The following is a 20,695-nucleotide window of genomic DNA, read 5'->3' as shown; positions in this document are numbered from 1 at the left end:
CTCCGGTCCGGCCGACGACACTTTCGCAACCTTTCACGCCTCCCCACCGGCTCCTACGGAAAAACCCAAAAATACTACAATAAAGAGATGCATGCTCGCCCTACGTTCTTTCTAATAAAAATTGTTATACCTTTGAAAAATTTTAAACTAGTCATGCCAGTACTAACCTCGGTGCGTTTAGGCTCTGATACCAGCTGTGACAGAACCGCCAAATTAAAACTCCAATTAAGCGTAATGGCCGTCATTTGAACACATCAGGCTCATTAGCTTAACGGCTTAATTTGGCGATCCTTTCGCAACCCACGTCCCGATCGAAACATCACCGAAAGTCCCACACGAAGGTGGACGCAGATGGTACAAGCACGACACATAATTGAAAATACAACAAATATACATAAAACTTTACCTTAAGTTTTACAAACCAAGTTTGAATAAATACATAATTTACAAACTTCGCATTACAGAAATCCGGGTTCAACTAGAGGAAAGGGCCTACAACTATAAAAAATGTGCCCTAGGGAGATCCCTAACTAAACGTCTGGCTCCACGACCTCCCATCCCTCGGCATCCCGACAGATGAACTTGGCGCAGCAGGGACAAAAGTCTACATCTGTGTGTCCTGAAATAATGTTGGCAACAAACCCTAAGTATACTAATACTCAGCAAGGCTTACCCGACCAGTGGGTATATCTTAGCCCACGCAACTAGACATGCAAGACTTTTGGCTGGTGGTTATTTTGCAAAAATAGCAACTGGAGGTGTATCCTTACTTTCAATGTTTTAGCTGCATTTTCTATATAGATAGACTCTCACTAATGTTTGCCTATCTACACACATGTTGAAGCACCCAATTTAAGATTCAGAATAGTATCCATTTTTCATATCTCTACCATCCTAACTCATTTGCTACGAGGTGACAAAGAGATCAAGGCCCTCATAACCGCGAGACACGGCGAATCGATCCGATTTAACCTTGCAAGGTGGACCTAACCGACACGGCACGCATAAGCCCCATCGGACCACACGCACCAACCCTTCCCCTCCCCGCCTCGAACTATAGGACCGCCCCACCATCATATGGTCAGCCGAGCTCAACATGAGACCACCAAAAGTAATACATGCATCCCCATTTCTCTGCGACTACTCGACTACCCCAGGAGGTGAGATGGAGTCCTGTACTTTCAAAGCAAGGCAGTACTAGGCTTACCGGTTTCGACTACCTCCTACTCCCGGCATGCGGTTAGTACAATTCAATCCCCGATCAGCACTCCCACAACGACCAGTCCTTAAACGACACAGACGGGGCTAAGGCACCCAGAAACCCTGTCCTGCTGCCATCCCTAAACATTCTCATTATTCACCGTCCGGTCTCAATTTCCATAGCAAAAATCAATAACTCATGTACTGGAATATGAATATATATATACATCTCGCGAGTAACCGGAAATTACTCGACTCCTAACATCCTACATCTCGCGAGTGCAGGAGACCACTCGTCTTCTACCGGTAACATTAAGCATAGCACTTCTATCGTCCTATACATACTAGTATAACTCAGGGAATCCTATGGATCATGCAACTAGGGTTCCAAACAATTCCTGAACTTAATGCACAATTAGTAGAAACATACATAGGTGTCATAATTTAAAATACTAGGATGTGCACCGAGGCTTGCCTTGCGCCTGTTGCTCAACACTGGGGTCAGACGGGCCTTGGGCCGGGTGCTCACACCTCTCCTCTTGGGCTTGCGTCGGCTGCTCCTGTGGTGCCGCGATCACCTCAAATATGGATGCTACACGTATGCATATGAAATAAATGAGTGCCGCCCAAAGATGTAACTATTTTTCTTTAACTGAAATACCCTGCGGACTGTCCGCGCCCAAGTGGCGGACCGTCCGCCGTACTATCCTACCGACCCATCAGAGACAACAACGTCTCTGGAACACTTTCCAATTCTACCTGCGGACTGTCCGGCCACCCCTGGCGGACCGTCCGCAGTTCAAGTACTCATTCCACCAGAGACGGCAGCGTCTCTGGACAATTTCCTAGACTCTACTGCGGACTGTCCGCGCCTAAGTGGCGGACCGTCCTCAGTTCCCTCCTGTGAACTTCCAGAGACGACATCGTCTCTGGACAAACCTCAAGCTTCAACGGCGGACCGTCCGCTCCCCTATAGCGGACTGTCCGCAATCAATCCTACTAAACAACCAGAGGCAACATCGCCTCTGGACAAAACCTACCCTGACCGGCGGACCGTCCGCGCCTCCCAAGCGGACCGTCCGCGATACCTAATTTCTGACCCTCGCCCCAGGCGGCAGCAAGGGCGGCGGCGACGGCGGCGGCCGTGCTCTGGCGCCGGCGACGCGCCATGGAAGGGGAAAATGACTGGGAAGCACAAGGAACTCACCACAAATCCATTCCCGCGATTGGTTCGAGTGGAAGACGACCGGAGAGGCGGATCGACGGTGAAGCAAGCTTCAAGCACCCCCAATGGTGTCCGGCGGTGGCGGGGGCGATTCCGGCCGTAAGAAGCCGGTCTAGGGGTTTGGGAAGGTGGAGGAGGGGCTAGGGAAGGTACTCACACAAGGAATCGAGTTAGGATGGCCGGAGTAGGGAGATCGAGGGGATGGGGCGACGTCGAGGCGAGCGGTCGAGCTCCGTTCGTTTCGGGACGGAGTGAGTAGAGGGAGGAGAAAGATAGGACAGGCGAGTCCCACAAGGGGTAAATATCTGGGTGTCACCTCGGGCGGACCGTCCGCCGGCCCAGTGCGGACCGTCCGCGAGACGGTTGTTACACCATCATCCTTCGTCCCCATATCCCAAGATCATAGTGTTCCATGAAGCAACATCCTTTTGTGTAATCCTATTGATCGAAGATCTTTTGAGGCTTTATCCAGCATTCGTCCTTTAGTGTACGAGTCCAGTAAAGAATTAGCTAGAAAGGGTGGAGTACTTAACAATCTCCTCATTCAAACACCATGAATTTCTTTGCCTTGCTTAGATGCAGATAAATTAGCACATGCAGACGGGCAGCAGATGAAGGAAAAAGCATCATACTCAACTCCGGCAGACCTCATGTACAACCGCAGGGCCTCGCCTCGGCGGGGAGGACCGCGGAGGCGAGCGCGCGGGAGAGGGAGTTCCAGAGGAAGGCGGAGTGGGTGGTGGCGGCGGAGGACGAGGCGCGCCGAGGGGACGTCGCGGAGCGCGGCGTAGGAGAGGAGCAGCGTTCCGGCGAGCGGGAGCGAGGCAGGGAGGGCGGCGGAGACGAGGGCGCGGCGGCGGAGGAGGGCGCCGCCGCCGCCGCATTGGTGGGCGCGAAACGGACAGACATGTGCAGCTGTCACTTGCAAGTTGGAAATACGGGAGCCCTGGTGCGCGCGCGAATGAGGTGCTGGTGTCCACAGTCCACTGGCAACCCAGCAGAGAGTTTCGCCACTCTAGTGCCCATCAGCCATCTTCATGGATGCAGCCATACAGGAGTGAAATAGAAGTTTCAGAGTTTTTGGCAGTACGGATGATGCAGCTTCTGAATTTCTGACGAGTCGAAGGAAGAAGCAGCAACTCATGCTCCAAGCGGTGAGCCTGCAAGTGAACGCGGCAGCGGCAGCAGCTTGCGGTGTGACGATTTAAACGAATTAATAATCGCAGGCTCCATAGGAAAAAAAAAAAGGTCTCCTTCCTTCCTACTCCTACACGATTCTTATAATTCGGTAGGTTTTCACTTTTCAGTGGTAACTGAATGAAGGATTGGATTGTCAAGCGCTCAGTCATTTGTATCCCATCAGGAAAACTTTGCCGCATAGTGAAGAACAATTGTGTGCGTTAATGCTGGTTGGATTACCCTACCAAAAACCCATCCACTTCCCTCCAGATGCAGGGTGATTGCAAAGCATCCCTATCCACAGTTGGATTTAGCAGGCTAACATTTTTGCTCCCGATATCTCAGTGCACCTGATATTTCATGGTTGGTTTTTAGTAATCCTTTGGGGAAGATGACTGAAAAGTGCTATATACACATACACTCTATGGAGCATCCATCATCCATTTGGGGCCTACGCTTCTTGTAGCGTGGTGATCACAGTGCAATGTCGCGTGCCGGTGCCACCGCAGGGAGGGTGTCCTGGGTACTGTCTCGTTGAGGGAGTCGAAGACCAGGCCGTCCCTCGAGCTCCAGAAGCGACAGAGGAAGATGAAAGCCCGTGGGGACTTTCCTATATACGGGAGCTTTTCATGACTCAGTTTTCTTTCCCAATTCAGATCTCCAAACAATCACGGAATCTGAGAATTTGATATCCATAAACTATGGAATTTATTGAACTGGGGTTAATTTACCAAAAGTATTTAAGCTCATTAAAACCATACTTCAGTGAATGGGCTTCCAACAGCATGAACAATTGAAGAACTACTTGTTGGTTGAATTTGAAGTAATCATTAGCAAGACGCGGAGAGGTCAATATACCACATCAATGGTACTGCCGATTTTTCCACTTTAGTTTACTATAACACGATGTTTCCATTCCGTACAAGTGAACGACAGATTTACATCTAGTACATCAATTAGCAAATTCACAAAAAAAGGAAGAGAGAAACCTATTTCTGCTGTTGCTAGGTTGATGCCTACTGCCTATGTAGGAGGTTCAATAAACCATGCACATACAAGATACAACAATCAGTAGAAAGGATACAACAAGATATTCACATCAATTGTACTGCATCTTCAGAAATTTCTGTCACCACCAAATTGCGATGGTGGCTGAACTGCAGCATATGCTGAATATTCCTGCCACATTTCACAACACTGAACTTACCAAAGTAATAAAGTTTGAAGAGCTGAAGAAAACTATGGTGAGATCAGTACAATAAAGGAGCAGAAATAAAGGTAAATCCCCCTAACTGAAGAAGTGAGGAAGCAAGTATATGTACACTCTGATAAAGACATGAATACTTAGAAACTAAGCCAAGGTAGCCTAAGAAACACCAAAAATAGCGTGTATGTTTTGGAAGTTTGAAGATAGAATAAAAGAATCAGCTAGTATGCAAGATTAGCTTATTGCATGTATTCATCTGCTTAATGTTAAAATGGTCAGGTTAATTGTATTTAACCACGAATGCTTTGCAACCTCCAATCGTATCTACTTAACACTCAGACACCCTCAATTATGATAAGACATAGACTAAAAAGATCGTTTAAGTACCTGTGATACACACTGAGGCACTGATTGCATATTTGTATGCCCTTGAATCTGACTTGCTGAAACACCAGTAGCAGGATATCCCTAAAAAACATAAAAGGTGCATTCAGTAAACTGGAATCAGTTAATAAAACAACATTCATAAAGAAACACGATAGAACCACTACCTGGTAGAAGAAAGGTCTACCAATAGATGAGTTCGATGCAATATCTTCCGCGGCATAATATTGATCTTGATTCGGAGGATCGACAAAAACCAAGCCAGCTGGCTGGGGCAAAACCACTTGTTTTACATTTCCTATGAAACAATTTATACAATCAAACTTAATCGTTGCATAACCAAGATTGAATGCAAAGTGAAAGAGGATATACTTGAATGTTTCTCTTGTTTTGTTGATTTTTTCTTCCTCTTTTCAACCCTATTTCCATCTTTCTCTTTTCCCAAGGGATGCATATGCAATCTTTTGAGTTCACACACACTTTCCAGCGATTTTTCTCCACTCTCGAGCACATCCAGAATTAGTTTTCTGGTATTTTGATGACTTTTGCTCTTCATCAATAGATCATAAACAAACCTCATAGCTGTGTTACGATACATGAGTGCATAGCTGTGATCTTGTTCTGCAAATCCATCAACTGGAAATGGATATGTTCCTTTTCTGACATATTTTGTCCATCGCTTTAAAATATACTTTTCAGGAATCCTATCAACATTCTTGAGACTGAGTGCATTTAGAGCATGCGAACAAAGTACACCCATGGTCTCAAATTTTTTGCAACTACAGCTCAAGTCCAGGGTCGAGGTGTTAAGGAAAACTACCCAAACTTTTGGACCACTTCTTTGCAGAATGAACTCTAACCTATACAATGTTTCATCACACTGAACTTCCTGATATGAAGTTGCACCACATCCATCTAGAAAATATTTTTCAAGAGACTTATAGACTTTGTGTGTGTAAACTTCAGCAGCATGTTGCAAAATTCTGGTATGCTTAACTGTACACTCCGGAGCAGCCTGGTTGCACTGAATGTCCTCTAGAGACTCATTTTTACGCCAAATACCTACAGTTTTATCCAGCTCATGAACAACGGTGGCGAGTGAAGTTGATTCATCGTCAATGCTGCTCAGAACATTGTTTGAACCCTCATTCCTATCCAATGATTCAATACCACCATCAAATGCATCCTTGTGAAGAGCTGTGCACCATTTATGCCTCTGCTGATACAGATCGTTGAGCCACTGGTGTTTTTGCATGTTATATTCATGGTGCATCATGGCCCATGCTTCATCGAACTCTGCTTCTGACTCGCATTCTCTCATGCACTTTGATAGCATGCTATGGAATGTTCCAGAATCACTGATAGTGCCTAAATAGGACTGCAGGTTCTTTTCAATGAACCGTTGACAAAGGCAATGACGTGTCCCAGGAAGAACATCTTCAATTACCTTGGAGATTGATTCATTCTGATCGGTAAATATTGTTTTAGGAGGATGGCCACCCATTGCCTCTAAGAATGACTTAAACAACCATTCATAGGATGCTGGTGATTCATCCAACAAAAATGCACATCCAAACATGACATTTTGCCGGTGCTGGTTCACACCAACAAACGGAGCACATATCATATTATATTTGTTGGTACGATGTGATGTATCAAACATCACAACATCCCCGAAACTGTCATAGTCAATCCGGCTTCTCCCATCCCTCCAAAAGAAATTAGCCATTCTACCTTCTTGGTCTACTTCTACATCCCAATAGAACATACCTTGCTCATTTGCTCTGCGCTTGAAATATCCAACAAGGGCCTCACAGTCCTCTGGTTCAAGCAGTGTGTAACTACGGATGCTAAGCTGGCTGTGACATTCTGCACCATCTTCGTTTATATGCAAGCTGCCATGCATTGCTTGGATTTCCGCATTCACCATTGCATTCAGCACACCAGGTTTTGGGACTGAAAGGGTCCTCACTGATCTCAGTAAGTGTATCTCTTCTGGCCTAACCAACTCATGATTGTGTTCAGGAATTATCTGAATAACTCGCCATTGACCTTCAGAATCAACTCTAAAACGGACCATCGCTTTGCAATTAGTTCTGGTCTCTGGTTTATTAAAGTTTGCCTCAGTAAGCTGCTCATCATCCTTCAAACCTTCTTTTGAGCAGTAATAATCTTTTGTACGGATGGTTTTGGTTCCTGTAAAGTAGTATTGCTTTCCCTTTCGAACACTGAAGCCCATACGGTGCCCATAGTCACAGTACAGCCTGTAAGCTTCTTCCTCACTATATGCAGTTTTATTCCGCAATTCTTCGGTCAACTCCTCACGGCTTGGGATTATAGAACTATGTTCCCTATCCTCTTCATTTCCTGTGGGCTCTTCTTCCCTTCCCTGTTCTTGGTTGTTGAAGGCCAATTGCTCCCCATTTTCAGCACTGTAAATTATTTGCTGCATCTCTCCATTCTCCTGAGCTTCTTGTTCATCATCTCCGACACTGTCAAGACAGATGGCCTCGCCATCAATCTCGATAGCAATGCTAGTACCTTCCATCACTGCATCATGAAAGGCAATGTATTGGTCCAAATGCCAAGAAAGTGTGCGAGTAGACCTACCAAACAATACAAAAGCATGATTGATGCAACAACTGAAACAGATACACTAGCATCAGAAGCAATATTTGCAAGCCCAACCCACCCCCAGCAACACACGCATACACACAACTATTTGAGGACGAAACCTACTTGCCCACTTGCCATTGTCTTAAATATCCACACGACTATTTGAAGATGAAACCATTGGCTTAACAAATGAATGTGGCAAGTGACGACCTCTGCAGAACTTGTCATTTTGAGAATCAAATAGAACGAAGATGCCAAAATCTCGGGCATCATCTAATCCAAACTCGAATTGAGTAGAAATTTGGCGAACCTGTGGGCGAGCACTCCAGCCCTCAGCAACGGCAGAACAACGAGGAGATGCCCACACGGAGTGAAACCCAGCCCGGCCGCCTGACGACAGGAGGAGGAGCGGCGGCAGGCTGACCGACTGATGCTGCGATACCGGGAGGAGGGAGAGAGGAGCGGAGGCGGCCGGCGGGCCTCTCCTGGAGAGAGGAGCGGAGGCCGGTGGATAGCTACAGCGATACCAGGAGGAGGGAGCCGGGAGTGGAGGGCGGGAGAGCAGCGGTGGTTTGGCTGCTGCTCACGCGCACGCGGCCGGCGACTTCCCTCCGTTCCGGTGGTGGCGCCGACGCGTACGACGCTCGACGCCCTAGCCGATTGCCGTCGGGAGTCGCCGCCGCCTGGGCTGGGTCGGGTGGGGAGAGAGATGGCTTTGGATGGGTCAGCGGACCCGGCTCGGCTGCACCACAGGCCCACAGCCCTCAGAGAGAGGTTGTTTGGCCCAGTGAAAGGAAAATAACTAGGGGTAAAAACGTAAAGGAGACTTTTAACTTCATGGTCAAACAATAGATGTACCGCATTTGTAAATGTCAAATCCTGGGTCAGGCTTAAGACTGTTCACGCTCATGTTTCTCTATATTCATCCTTAAAAAAAATTATGCTATCTTTCCTCTATACTATATTTCTCTGCACTCAACTATCCTCTAAATCTCTCTTTTGTACCAGCTACCAAAGATGGGCCCACATGTCAGTTTATTTTTTTTCCTTTTCTTCCCTCCCGCACCTGTGCTGTCGTTCCCCATCCATCGCTCGTGCGGGTCCAACTTCACTGACAGTGTTCCCTGACTTGCCTTCAGCAAGTCAGGGAATCCCGATTGCGCTCGTGCTTGCCGACCGGCGGCAGGGGAGCACGGGCTCCCACGGGGCGGCGTCATCGACGCAGGCGGGCCAGCAGCGGAGGCAGCGCCGGAGGCTTGCACGGGGCGGCAGCGGAGGCTTGCGCGGGCTAGCAACGGCGGCGGCGGAGGCTTGCGCGGGCCAGCGGCGGAGGCTCCGCCGGCTCCCCCCTTCCTTCCGGCTCCGCGCGCGGCGAGGTGGCCGAGCGGCGGCGGCGGCGGTGGCGAGCAGGCGGCCCCTGCTCCCTAGCCCTGCTCGCGGAGCTGCGCACGGCGGGGCTCAGAGGCGGAGGCGGCGGCGGCTCCCGCCGGATCCGCGCGGCCGGCTCGGCGAAGGCGCGGAGCAGGGGCCCCGCCCCAGGCGGCGGGCCTCGCGCGCGCCGACTTCGAGCTCGCCGAGCGGAGACCCCTTGCCACGCTTCCCTGCCGCGCACCGGCCGCGCGGGGCCATGGTGCGGCGGCCAGATCCGCCCCGACGCGGGGTCCTGGCGTGGCGGAGGGCCTCGAGCTCGGCGCGCGGCATGGCGGCGTCGAGAGCGTGGGCCGGCGGCGGGCGCGCGGCACGGAGGGGCTCGGCTCCAGCACACGGCCGCCGCCGGCGCGGTGCCCCTCCTCCCTTCTCCTCCATCGAGGCCGGCGGGCTCGGCTCCGGCGCGGCTCCCCTCCAGGCTCCATCCTTCTCCCTCGCAGCGTGCGGCGGGGCAGCAGCGGGGCAGGGCCGCGGGGCCGGCCGGCGGCGGGCGCGCGGCCCCGTCCCCTCCCTCTCTCTCCGCGCCGGGCCCCTGCTCGAGCGTGCCGGCCGCGGTGAGGCGGAGGCGGCCACGGCGAGGCGAGGCGAGGCGGCGAGGCAGGGGCCTGGCGGCGGCGGCCGGAGCCGCGTGGGGCCGGGGCGGGTGCCCGCGCCGGGGCGGCGGCGGGCGTGGCGGGGCAGGGCGGGGCGGCGGCGGCCCGTCTCCTCCTCCCTCCTCGCCGGTGCAGAGGTCGCGGGGCCATGGCGGGCGGCGGTGAGGACGCCGGGCCTCGAGCTCCGCGAGGGAGGCACGCGGCGTCGGAGCAGGGGCCGCCTCCCTCCTCGAGCGCGGGGGCGGGGAGCATCCGCGGCCTCCCCACCTGGCGGTGGAGGCCATGGCGGCGCGGCGGCGGATCCAGGCGCCCCGGCAGCCCTCCGCCTCCTCCCTCCCTCTCCGTCCCCCTTCCCTCCCTCTCCGCCCCCTCTCCCCTCTCTTCCTCTGCTCCTCGGCGTGCGCGGGGGCGCGGTGCGGCGGCGGCGCGGGGCGCGGCCGGCGCATGCGCGAGGGGCGAGGTCCGGCGCGCGGTCGACCTCTCTGGCCGGCGCGGCGGGCGGGGGGGCTGCGGGCCCCGCGCCACGTGGGCTCCTAGAGGAGGAACGGCATGGCCTTCACAGTGGGAGGATCTCGTCGCTTCCCCTATCCAGGCTGTGGAGGATGCCGCTGCAGACGTTTCTTCCGTCAGGGACTGAAGTAGCAGAAGAAGCACAAAATTTTTGATCGGTACTAAATAAAAGTAATTTATAAAACTAACTCTGCAATCCTGCGCATCTTCGCGAGACGAATCTAATGAGGCCTTTGATCGCACGATTAGAGAATGGTTATTGTAGCATCACTGTAGTCAATTATCAATTAATTACTGTCATTAGATTCGTCATGAAAAGTTACACTCATTCATGAAAAGGTTTTGCAAATAAACTTCATTTAGTACTCCATATGAGATTTTTTTCTCGGGAATCTTTGTGATAGATATGATAGTGAAACCAAACAGGACCTCAAACGCTCATAGGATAGCAGCGAACAGCCTAAGAGCGGTAGAGTTGCAGTGATAAAATGACAATTTAGCCTCAAATTTAGGAGAGCAGCAGCTTCTGTGCCCTGGGCTGAGAAAGGTACAATGGGACAATTGACAGGCAGACAAAGGCTGGGGAAGCAGCTTGGGGTCTTTTATTTTGGGATAATTGGGATCTATTCTTTTTTATTTGAAAAATACAATTGGGATCTGTACTTCTATGGCTTCATCCTTTCGTTGGTGAATACCTGAATAGATACACAGCATCTGACGCAATGCTAGATGAATAGTTCTCTTTTTACCAACCGGTACAACAATGCATCATGATGTCTAGATTATATGAAGGTCAACCACGCTGTAGTATAGCGGTGGCAGTGCCGAGAATTGCTTCTTGAACGTACCCATGAATCCTCTTGATGAGAATTTGGGAGACAAAGAAATACCTCATGAGTTATAAAGCAAAAACAAGTCTCTCATGAGCAACCAACAGGCGGGAATACTGAAAAAGGGCAGCTCTGACCTGAGTTGAACAAGGCCTACAAATCAACTCAGAATTTCCATTCACTAGATGAACATCACAAAATTCACTAATATGCAGAACAAAAAAAAAACATCAGCGACAACAGAAACTAGGGTTATACAGCCAAAACATCGATCGCCTAATGATCATCTGTCGAACCAAACTATCCTCCTCTCGTACACGTCTACTGTTAAAGCTTTCCGATAGCACACTGCAGGGGCGATGCGCTGCATGTCAGAGATTCCAGCTCGTCGTGAGTTGACAATGCTAGTCATAGCAGAAGTGGGTTGACCTCCCGCTCTTAGCATTTCAAAGATGCCTCCTGTGACATTTGTGCTCGCTGGCTTGCTCATCTAAGATGCCCTGTAGCAGGGATAACGGGATATTGCACAACTCCTAGAGGCATTTTTACGTTGTTAGGGTTCTCTCCTGCTCCGCCGCCATCACAGCTAGGTTCCAGCAAGCGCATTAGAGAGAGGAAGATTTCCATTCTAGTCACATCCCTGTTAGCCTGCATAAACACGAGAAAGTAAGAACTACTACCAAAAGGCAGACAGCAAAGGAAACAACATGAAATTAAATCCATGAAAAAAGGAAATATTGCAACATGCTCTGAGGGGAAGCTAATATTGGCTTGTGAGTTCTCAGCAAAACTAGTGATCTTCTTAGCCACTGAACTGCTTACCTCAACAGTGAAACGTGCCCAGATTTTATTTTTGCGTGCTTCCATCACACCCCTCAAGATGGTTAATCCTAGTCCTTTGATAAAGTCAGCTATCTCCAAGAAGATACCCCTATCCTCACAAAGCATCTGCAGAGACACCAAAGTCAGCAATGGAAAGAACAATTGAGAACGACAGAATAGAAACAACTTGCAATAGCAGGATCATTTACCTCCACGAGCATCTGACGAGGCCGCTCAAGATCCTCAACAATGATCGGGCATGTCATAGATTGACTACCAACATCAAATGCCCAAGTTGCACCACCTTCGAAGTAATCTTTAAGCGGACCATTCTCACCACCAAGAATCTGTTTGGGGTTTATCGACAGTATCACAAAGGATTCATGAGTTTCAGCATCATCTTATCAAATAGGCTGCACATAGAGGACCAAAGTATATGCAGTACCTTAGATTCATTAGAGTCCTTGAGGTTGTCCGCATGCTTTGTCACACTTTGCAAGAAAAGCATGTGCTTAATGGTCTTCTCCAATAACGCATCGATGCTACACTGTTGACAACAAACAATGTGAGAATAACATTGATTGCAATACAAGGATATGAAAAGTTTGAACCAAGTGCAATTGAAATCTTAAATAACCATAATAGACATTTAAAATGCACCAAGTCAACAAAAGAGCATACCTTTGCCCCATTAGGTACGAGTTCCCGGAGCTCCTTTATACGATCCTGAATAAGCTGACGGTCCTTCGGTCGTGGCTTAGGATTCTCTCCCGGTCGAGATCTCTTCCGACTTGCCTTGCTTGACGTATCAACGCCCTTACTGCTTGAGGCTGAAGCACTTTCACATTTCATGTTCTGTCCACTCTCAATCCAAAGGCGTATCTGAGATTTGTGTATTCCATTATTTTGGGAAAGACAGCCATCCTCTTCCTTCTCTAGGAAAGATGGCTGTTTAACCAAATTTGAAACAGTGAACTCATTCTTGATTAGCGAAGAAGGAGCCCCAGATGATTCACAGTGCTTTGGATCTTTTGACCGACAATACGAACTACTAGGAATATCTGTCACTGAAGTCTTGCAAGAGGCACTGTCACCGGAGATCTGCTTGCCACCAGGATTGACATTGGAAATAACCGCATCCAATAGTTGGTCGGTATCAGTTAGGGAGAAGATCCCAGAATAAGGGAACTCGCCATCCACTGAATCAAAGGCTGGAGATGTATCGACATGAACAGAGGACTCAGGTGCACCTCTATTTGAACTCTCAGGTTTCGCAGCTTTCCTGGTAAGATCATTATCCACATTGCGGCACAAGTGATGAAATTCAGAACCGAACATGTCAAACAAATCACTTTCTGCAATAGGATCCATAAGGAGCGACGGAACTTTCTCATTAGAGATGTCTGGGAGCTTGCGTCGATCCATATTCTTGACAGCTTGAACAATTGCATCAGCAGGATCATGTACTTCATTAGCCTTTTTTGGGCCACCAAGATCCGAACTACTAATATGCTTCTCTTGAGAAATGGCTGTTTTCAAGCTACTGGAGAGATTAGAGCCAGATGACACAGCTGCAGAAGCTTGAAAGGTCTCTCCCTTGGGACACTCCATTTTCATAACAACTTGAGCAGATTGGGGCATTTTATATGAAATAGCTGCTTTATGCCCAGCAATCCCAGAAGTAGAATTGCATCTTTGTTCTAGATTTTGATTTGCAGTGCTGGCATACAGGTTACCCTTGACTACCCTACAACCTTCTGGGAGAAAACCAAAACCCCCATGACTATTAACAAAATCGGACAACTGGCTTCTGCCATGCAACAGAATCATGTTTGTGTTTTCATGGACTAAAGGGCTCCGATATGCAAGAGACTTCAAGAGAAAATTTCTGGGATCTGACTGCTCACCCATGTTTCCTTGTTCTAACTGTCTACTGTTAGTCATCAACAATGGATGTTTTCCCATTGACGTTGAGATAGATGAGATGAAATCAGAGCTCACAGCACTACTTTGAGTGTCACTTTCAACTCTCCTGTCACAGTAAGGGTTTTGGGGTCTGAACCTCGTGTCGGGAGCATATATAATGTGCTCTTTAACCGCTTGACCATTTCTTTGTGCAACCATAAGCAACGAAGCATTACTGCCTGTGTTTGCCAACATACTACTAGACACAGTCGTGGCATCCAGGCCATAGCATTGTTGATATGTTACTGGGGATCCACCAAAAAGTTTTGAGCGTACATCTGCAGAGTACATACTTGGGGGGGCATTCAAAGGGCGCGACTGGACCTTCTGGTTCAATTCGTTTTTAACAGATGACGATGATGCCATACTTGATCGATTATTTAGCTGAGAACACAGCTTCTTATATTGGAGCACAAGGTTAGTATCTTCCACTACCTGCCAGAACGTAAGCATTTGTAAGCTCTAGCATGTCAAAAGAATGGTTAGCAGAGTCTACATAATGAGAAATCATAGTAAGATAATAATAAAATTCCCCTTGATAGTCCTGAGAATCTTTTTTCGTATTTCTTTCACAATAATCTGAATTGCTAAAAATAGAGCAGAATCATCACAAGTTGCTCTGTTTTTCAGGTTTCCACTACCATCCACAAGATTTTGTCTTCCTCAGATCTCACCACAATATAGTTTATACAGGTATCAAGAGAACAGAACATTTGACCGGTCAACAATGTAGATAGTCTCGTAGTCATAAAGAAATACATCATGGCCCATATTGTAATGACAGAGGACAACTTCTAATATATTGTAATCCCATTTGCCAAAGCCTGGATATCTTACCACATTTGTAGAGCCTAGCTGCAGTACACCACGTGGTAACACAGGAATAATTGCAATAGTCTGCACAAACAATAACTTATTGAGCGTCAGAAGCAAACACTGTGTCAGTGAATAATCTAGCATGCAAGAGCAACGATCATACTAACCCGAATACCAGCTACAGATTGATGATTTATCTCAGCAGAAACCTATAATATGAGAAGAAATTAATTATTTACAGAAGCCAGTACTGCCATCCAAAATTTCCAAAACAAATAAACATCTCTGCTTAGGCAATAAGTAAGCCTGAGATCAAAGATAATGAGGAAATCCCTCATGGAGCAAGCAAGCATGAAAAAAGGGACATAACAACATGGTTGACTTCAGCCCTAGGGCCACCCATACAAACAAGAACCTCAAAGTATGTCCATTTATTCCGCATGTCTATTTGTTTTCTTTTGCAGCTAGCTTATCGCAATGACCACTTGTTGACAGAATAATTGACAAATTTCACTACATGCCAAAATTTGAAGACGCAGAACAAATACTTGAGGACAAAAAAACCCACAAGGACTTCTGCAGTGGTATTAATCCCTTGGCCTCACGCTTTAAATAAGGTGGGAGTAAAATGGACCACAGAAAACTGGAAATGGGCTACATTAATATCTGTTCACAAGGAAAAAAGGAGGAATTGTACCTCGGATCTGAGACTGTGATCATTGGCAGGATCGTGGATGATCCATTGATGATTTCCGGTAAAAGCAGCACGGCCAATTGTACTAACAAATATGAACACAGCAGACGTACATCAGTACAACTCGAACTTCTCCAACTACGCCATCAGTACAAAGCACTTAGCTAAGAAGACTGCAAGCTGCAAATGTCATCCTTGCTTACCCTTCGCCAACAACATGAATTTGCGATGCCATAATCTTCCTGACAAGCGTGCACACGCTACTGCCTGGTTCGCACCCGGCGTCAGGAGCCTCAGATCCAGCGGAGCACGATGCGTGACCACAGAAGCCGTCCTCCCAGACCAAATGCCTGCACATCACCGAGGCAAAGACTCGAATCGGCAAAGGAAAAGCTGAATTCGTGCACCAAGCACATGATGAAGCTAAACGCACAGCACATTAGCATTACACAGGATTGCAAGAGCATTTCGAGCATTCACGCCCTTGCACACCCCAACTACTAAAACACATTCACGCCAACTCTTTGGGTACATGTTCCAGTAAATTGCAGCACCGCCAAAAGTTTCAGACACTAGTTTCTCCAGCGGCAGGGCTCCCTTATTAGGAAGGATGCCTAGGAATATGCCCATCCGAATCTTCCCCACGCGCGCTCTCACTTGTCTACTAGGCAAATCTAGCTGAAACGGACGGAATGTGCACAGAAATCCGGAGCACAAACCGGCAAATAAGAAGCGGAATATAAACGTGCCCAAAAAATGAGAGAGGATTTCTCGCAAGATGGAGCTTATAAGATCCAAAGAAAAAATCACGCCGAAAAAATAAAGAAGGACGGAAGGGAGAGGCTTACACAGGGTCCGCGGCGCCGATGGCCTTCCAGAAGACGGCGTAGGACCAGCCGACCTCCTCGCAGAGCCGCCGCAGCGCGTCCCCGACCGCCATCCCGGCGGCGCAGAGCGAGAGAGAACCCTAGCAACCCTAGCTCCTCGGGAGGCCGCAGCCGCCGCCTCCAGCGCCCCTCTGAACAGGACGGACGAAAGGGACCGCCGCCTCCCTAGGCGCCGCGGCAGCTGGCGCGCTCGGCCTGCTTCGCGCGGAGCCCGCCGGCCCTCCTCGTCCTCACGCTTCCCGTCGCCGCCGGCGCGCACGCGCCCATCAGGGGGGCGGCCCCACTCCCGGCCTCCCAGCAGGCGCGGGTCCCAGCGTCAGCGTCAGCGTAGGGCCGCTTCGCTTCACGGGGCGAGGTAGCCGCCGGCGGCGGCGAGCGAGCCTGCCTCGGTGCTGGGGCTCAGGGGGAGAGTGGATTCGCTGCTGGGCGCTTGGGATGCTGCTGCGGGTCGTCAATGTCTTTGTGTGTCTTCCTCCTCGCTTTGGCTTTGGCCTCTTTGGGTTCGCACTTGCTGTTGCTGCTCTCTCTCTCTCGCTCGCTCTCGCTGTGTGTTTTGGCTTTCTCTTTCTTGTTGCTTTGCTGTGCTCGGCCTTTTGCATTCTCTCCCTCTTTTCTTTTCTTTTTTCCTTCGCGGCTCCCGAGGCAGGCATCATTCTCTCCACGGGGGGCAAAATGGGGATGCTAATGATAGCCCTCTTCCTATGTTTAGATTGGCTGCGTTGTGTTCTGTGTGTGGTGTGGTAGCAGTATTCGACAGGAATTTTGCTTAGGCAAGTCATTACTACAGTTACTAAAATTGAAAATTTGAGAATTGTGCTAGTAGAGTGTCACGGTGATGACATTTCTCTCACATTTCATGATACTCCTCGTTTCTCTCTTCTCATACTATTAGTACATGTTAACAAAATTAATGTCTATGACACTTCTATAACACTCTCACTGAAATTGGCCTAAGGACTCCCAACCTCACCCCAATTGGCCATGTGTGGGTTTTCTCACTTATCAAGCAAATTTAGCTCTAGCTTTTAAATGACTTTGTGCAAATTTTCAAATTTTAAAGGGATCATTAATGCCTTTGATTAATTAGCTTCTGAATGTTCCTGTTTTACAATCAAAGATGTACCCTTTTGATTTGATCATATGGTGTGCAAACAGTCTCGCAGAGGTGTCAGGTTATTGTGTCTGCGAAGACAGAGATTCTCACTAACAACTCGTTCAGAAGGTATGGAGAAAAATTCTGGATGTAAAAAATTCTTTTGTTTACCAAAAAGTATAGGCGATTTTGTACCAAGGCTAGCATTGTATGTTACCATAATCGTGCTAGAAAACCCTAGTTATTGTTCTTCTTAATGATATAACAGGGCTTTCCTCACATTATGCCAAGTAGCATTATTTTTTACAATCGTACCAAGCAGGAATTCCTTTTGGAAGCTTTACGTACAATATTCAGAACCCTTCAAAAGAAGACAAATAGGATAATGTAAGCTAATCCAACAAATCGAATGTCGTGGACCAGATTTATTCCGTAATGACAGATATGCCCTCGAGGTTGCTGGACAATTAACAGCCATGCCAATATGGGCCTTCAAAAGGTGGGCATGGAGTACAATTATGTGGTCGTGTATTCTTTTGAGGGAGTGGTGGGGTAATTCTAAATTAACAAGCATATTAAAAAAATTTACAGAGGGGGCAAAAGGCAGAGCCTAAACAATCAGATGGCAGAGCCTGTCCTCTTAGCCTAATTGAAGCATTTTCCAATGGCTCTGTTAGCTTCAATCTGCAAATGGTTAGTTTAAAAATTAAAATAATCTTGCTACTGTACCTTCTTTCACTGTCGTGGTTGGCCATGTCTTGATCCGAACAGGCACTGGTGGGTGGGCCTGCAATATTCTGTCTGCACTAGGACCCGTTTGTCATTTGGCATGGCTGCGTCAGACGTGTACTCTTAGCAGCTAGTTTTGTTTTTTGTTGCTATCTTTTTGCAGGGGCATTTCATAATGAGGTGCTTTGTGAGATCTTAGTTGTTTTTGAATGGAAGTCTGACTGACCCTGCTTTTTGTTAGAAAGATATGCTATTATATCACAGTTGTTTGATCTTGGCTTTTCGTTCTGAAAAAATGATTTGGCCTTAGCTGTTTGATTTTGAGATCTTGGTGCTGTTCTCCTGCTGATAAATCAAATGATCCTCCCTTTTTTTTTACTCCATTTATCTGATGCGATTCTCTATTCGTAATAAATGTGGTGAAAGGATTATCCTATGTTACATAATATCTCAAGGAAAACATTCCTACATTCTAGACTAGTACGCACTATGTCCATTCAGAGTTTCAGACTGAACACAGGGGCTGGGAAAAAACTAGAAAAACTTACAAACAGGGAGCACTGTCCGTGCTGGAGTTCACAGCTACAACAGTGTTACTCGAGCCCCGGTCCAAGTTTGTTGCTTCTCCATTTCACAGTCAGAAAGCCAAAAGCCCCAGGACAAAAAAGAACCAGCTTTTAAACTGCCAAAATATATTAGTCTAAGTCCCATTTCACACTCATTTTTAACAGTTAGGAAACCTCAAAACCAAAGCCCTTTAGCCTGTCCATCCTTTTTGTGCAACGGAAATTAAACATATCCATCCCTGAACGTGTGGCATTCCATTTGCATTTGTTTATTTATTGAGAGGTGGCCAAATCCCAGAGATAAACGAACCATTAATCTAAAGACTATGCTGACTCATTAGTGGAGGCTTGCAGACTAATCCTACTCCTCTTCTTGATGTGGATATATGGATGAATGTGTCGCTTCTAGAAGTGCTCCACTAGAACACAAACGGGGACGTTTATTTGAGTTTAGTCACATCATGAAACAGGCCAAAGCTGCTTTTGGCTGGAACTGGAATGGCTCAGTTTCATACGTATCAGTTTATCATTCAGTTGGATCCAAGGTAGAGCCAAATTAGATGATCGCTTCATTCTTTGGGGTCATGAGGTTGGGTGCCTGAAGTAGGATAATCAGCAACTCATTTAGGTGATCCCAGTGGAAGATTAGCAGTGCTGAACACGAGATGAGATCATGGGACAAATACCTAAAAGGCCATAGATTTGGAGGATGAGATCACACATCTAAGAGAAAAGAGTGACATCAGCTCAGAAGGAAAAGGTAGAAAACATGACACGAGTGATGCATATTTGCGTACCAGGACAAAAGGGTTGAGCATTTGTGACCTGAAAAACCTTACCCTCTATGCGGTGTCCAAATTCAACCGAGGATCCGTTTGGACGTACAAAAAACTAACAAAGATCTATGCCCTTTCGTTTGACAGCTAATTTAGCACAAACGCCCTGCCGTTTAGAAAAACAAAAGTGCATAACCATGAAGGAAACAGATACAGTGCCAAGTTTGCGCAGGATGGATTTGGAGTGAGACGAATAATAGAGGAAGGCACCAACCCACTACAGGACATAATCTGTATGAGAATCTTGACCTTGGCGTCTTGCAATTAATACCACTTGTAAGAACCCTAGGCAAGAGGGCAACAGTTCCTTTGATTTGAAGCCTGCTTTGTTTGCTTTGCCCCCACACTGATTCTGATTGTGCTATTAGCATGGGTATTGGGCCTCAAGAAAGGAGCACACATGGATCAGCAGTGGTATCAGGGAAAATGGGTCGCCTGATGTCTGTTTTCTTTTCTAAATACTATTGTTTGCGTATTTATATAAAGAGCTCTTTTACAATGATCGTAAAGTACCCTTGGTACTTTCAGGTACTTATTCTCTTGAATTTTTTCTGGCCGTTAATCTATGAAAATTAAATTAAATCAGTACTTGGTCCTACTATTTTTGGTACTTGGTCCCATATTTTGAAAGTACCATGTACTTTAACCTAGGTACTTCTGGGTGAAAGCCTTCTCCACCGTAGAATTTTATCATATGGACGGCTCCTATTTTTTTCAATCATTGTAAAAGTTCTCTTATATAAATTATCATTATGGTTAGATATTCTCGTGGCACACCATGTTTTAATTTGTCATGTCTATGCGCTGACTGAATCTTTACTCTGTTCAAGGTGTAATTTCCATTCAAAATAATGGTGGCATACTGACATGATTCCTACTAACCAAAAACTGCCTATGGGGGCAGGTTTCATGAACTATGAAGTATGAACCATCATAAGGCTTTCGCAAATGATAACCGCAAAACCCTAGCTAAGCTGTAGGTAGAAATGAAATGTAAGGAAAAAAATGATGGAGCAAGAAGTGAAGAGTATAGGAAAGCAAGAAGCATACAGTTTCTGGGCATGACGGATCCATGTGGCATGTGCCCGCATAGCCAGTGTGGTCTCTGTGGTGCT

The 20,695-nt window shown here is 47.6% G+C and overlaps 2 protein-coding genes across 5 annotated transcripts; both read right to left on the bottom strand.

Annotated features, from left to right (window-relative positions):
- Positions 1-4,459: 4,459 nt before the first annotated feature.
- On the bottom strand, positions 4,460-9,107 carry LOC120696774 (protein FAR1-RELATED SEQUENCE 9-like). 3 transcript variants are annotated; one of them, XM_039979756.1, is made up of 6 exons: positions 8,981-9,107; positions 8,878-8,909; positions 5,568-7,745; positions 5,363-5,493; positions 5,199-5,279; positions 4,460-4,783 (listed from the first exon to the last, which is right to left on the bottom strand). In XM_039979756.1, exons 2-6 carry the CDS (start codon positions 8,894-8,896, stop codon positions 4,721-4,723), a joined length of 2,472 nt encoding a protein of 823 aa, XP_039835690.1. In that variant the 5' UTR covers positions 8,897-8,909; positions 8,981-9,107; the 3' UTR covers positions 4,460-4,720. The 3 variants fall into 3 exon arrangements, with proteins under 3 accessions (XP_039835690.1, XP_039835689.1, XP_039835691.1); XM_039979755.1 differs by lacking the exon at positions 8,981-9,107 and having other exon boundaries at positions 5,568-7,801; XM_039979757.1 differs by lacking the exons at positions 8,878-8,909; positions 8,981-9,107 and adding an exon at positions 8,122-8,827.
- Positions 9,108-11,286: 2,179 nt separating this feature from the next.
- Positions 11,287-16,928, bottom strand: LOC120696773 (transcription factor LHW-like). 2 transcript variants are annotated; one of them, XM_039979753.1, is made up of 10 exons: positions 16,318-16,925; positions 15,673-15,819; positions 15,473-15,554; positions 14,943-14,984; positions 14,797-14,856; positions 12,676-14,394; positions 12,440-12,541; positions 12,204-12,341; positions 11,995-12,120; positions 11,287-11,820 (listed from the first exon to the last, which is right to left on the bottom strand). In XM_039979753.1, the coding sequence occupies exons 1-10, from the start codon at positions 16,407-16,409 to the stop codon at positions 11,659-11,661; spliced, it is 2,670 nt and encodes an 889-aa protein (XP_039835687.1). In that variant the 5' UTR covers positions 16,410-16,925; the 3' UTR covers positions 11,287-11,658. The 2 variants fall into 2 exon arrangements, 1 of the variants encoding a protein (XP_039835687.1); XR_005684291.1 differs by having other exon boundaries at positions 11,721-11,820; positions 12,440-12,536; positions 16,318-16,928.
- Between the last annotated feature and the right edge of the window lie 3,767 nt (positions 16,929-20,695).

This window comes from Panicum virgatum, chromosome 3K, assembly GCF_016808335.1.
Source record: "Panicum virgatum strain AP13 chromosome 3K, P.virgatum_v5, whole genome shotgun sequence".
Taxonomy (NCBI): Eukaryota; Viridiplantae; Streptophyta; class Magnoliopsida; order Poales; family Poaceae; genus Panicum; species Panicum virgatum.
This window is presented reverse-complemented; position numbering and strand designations above follow the sequence as displayed.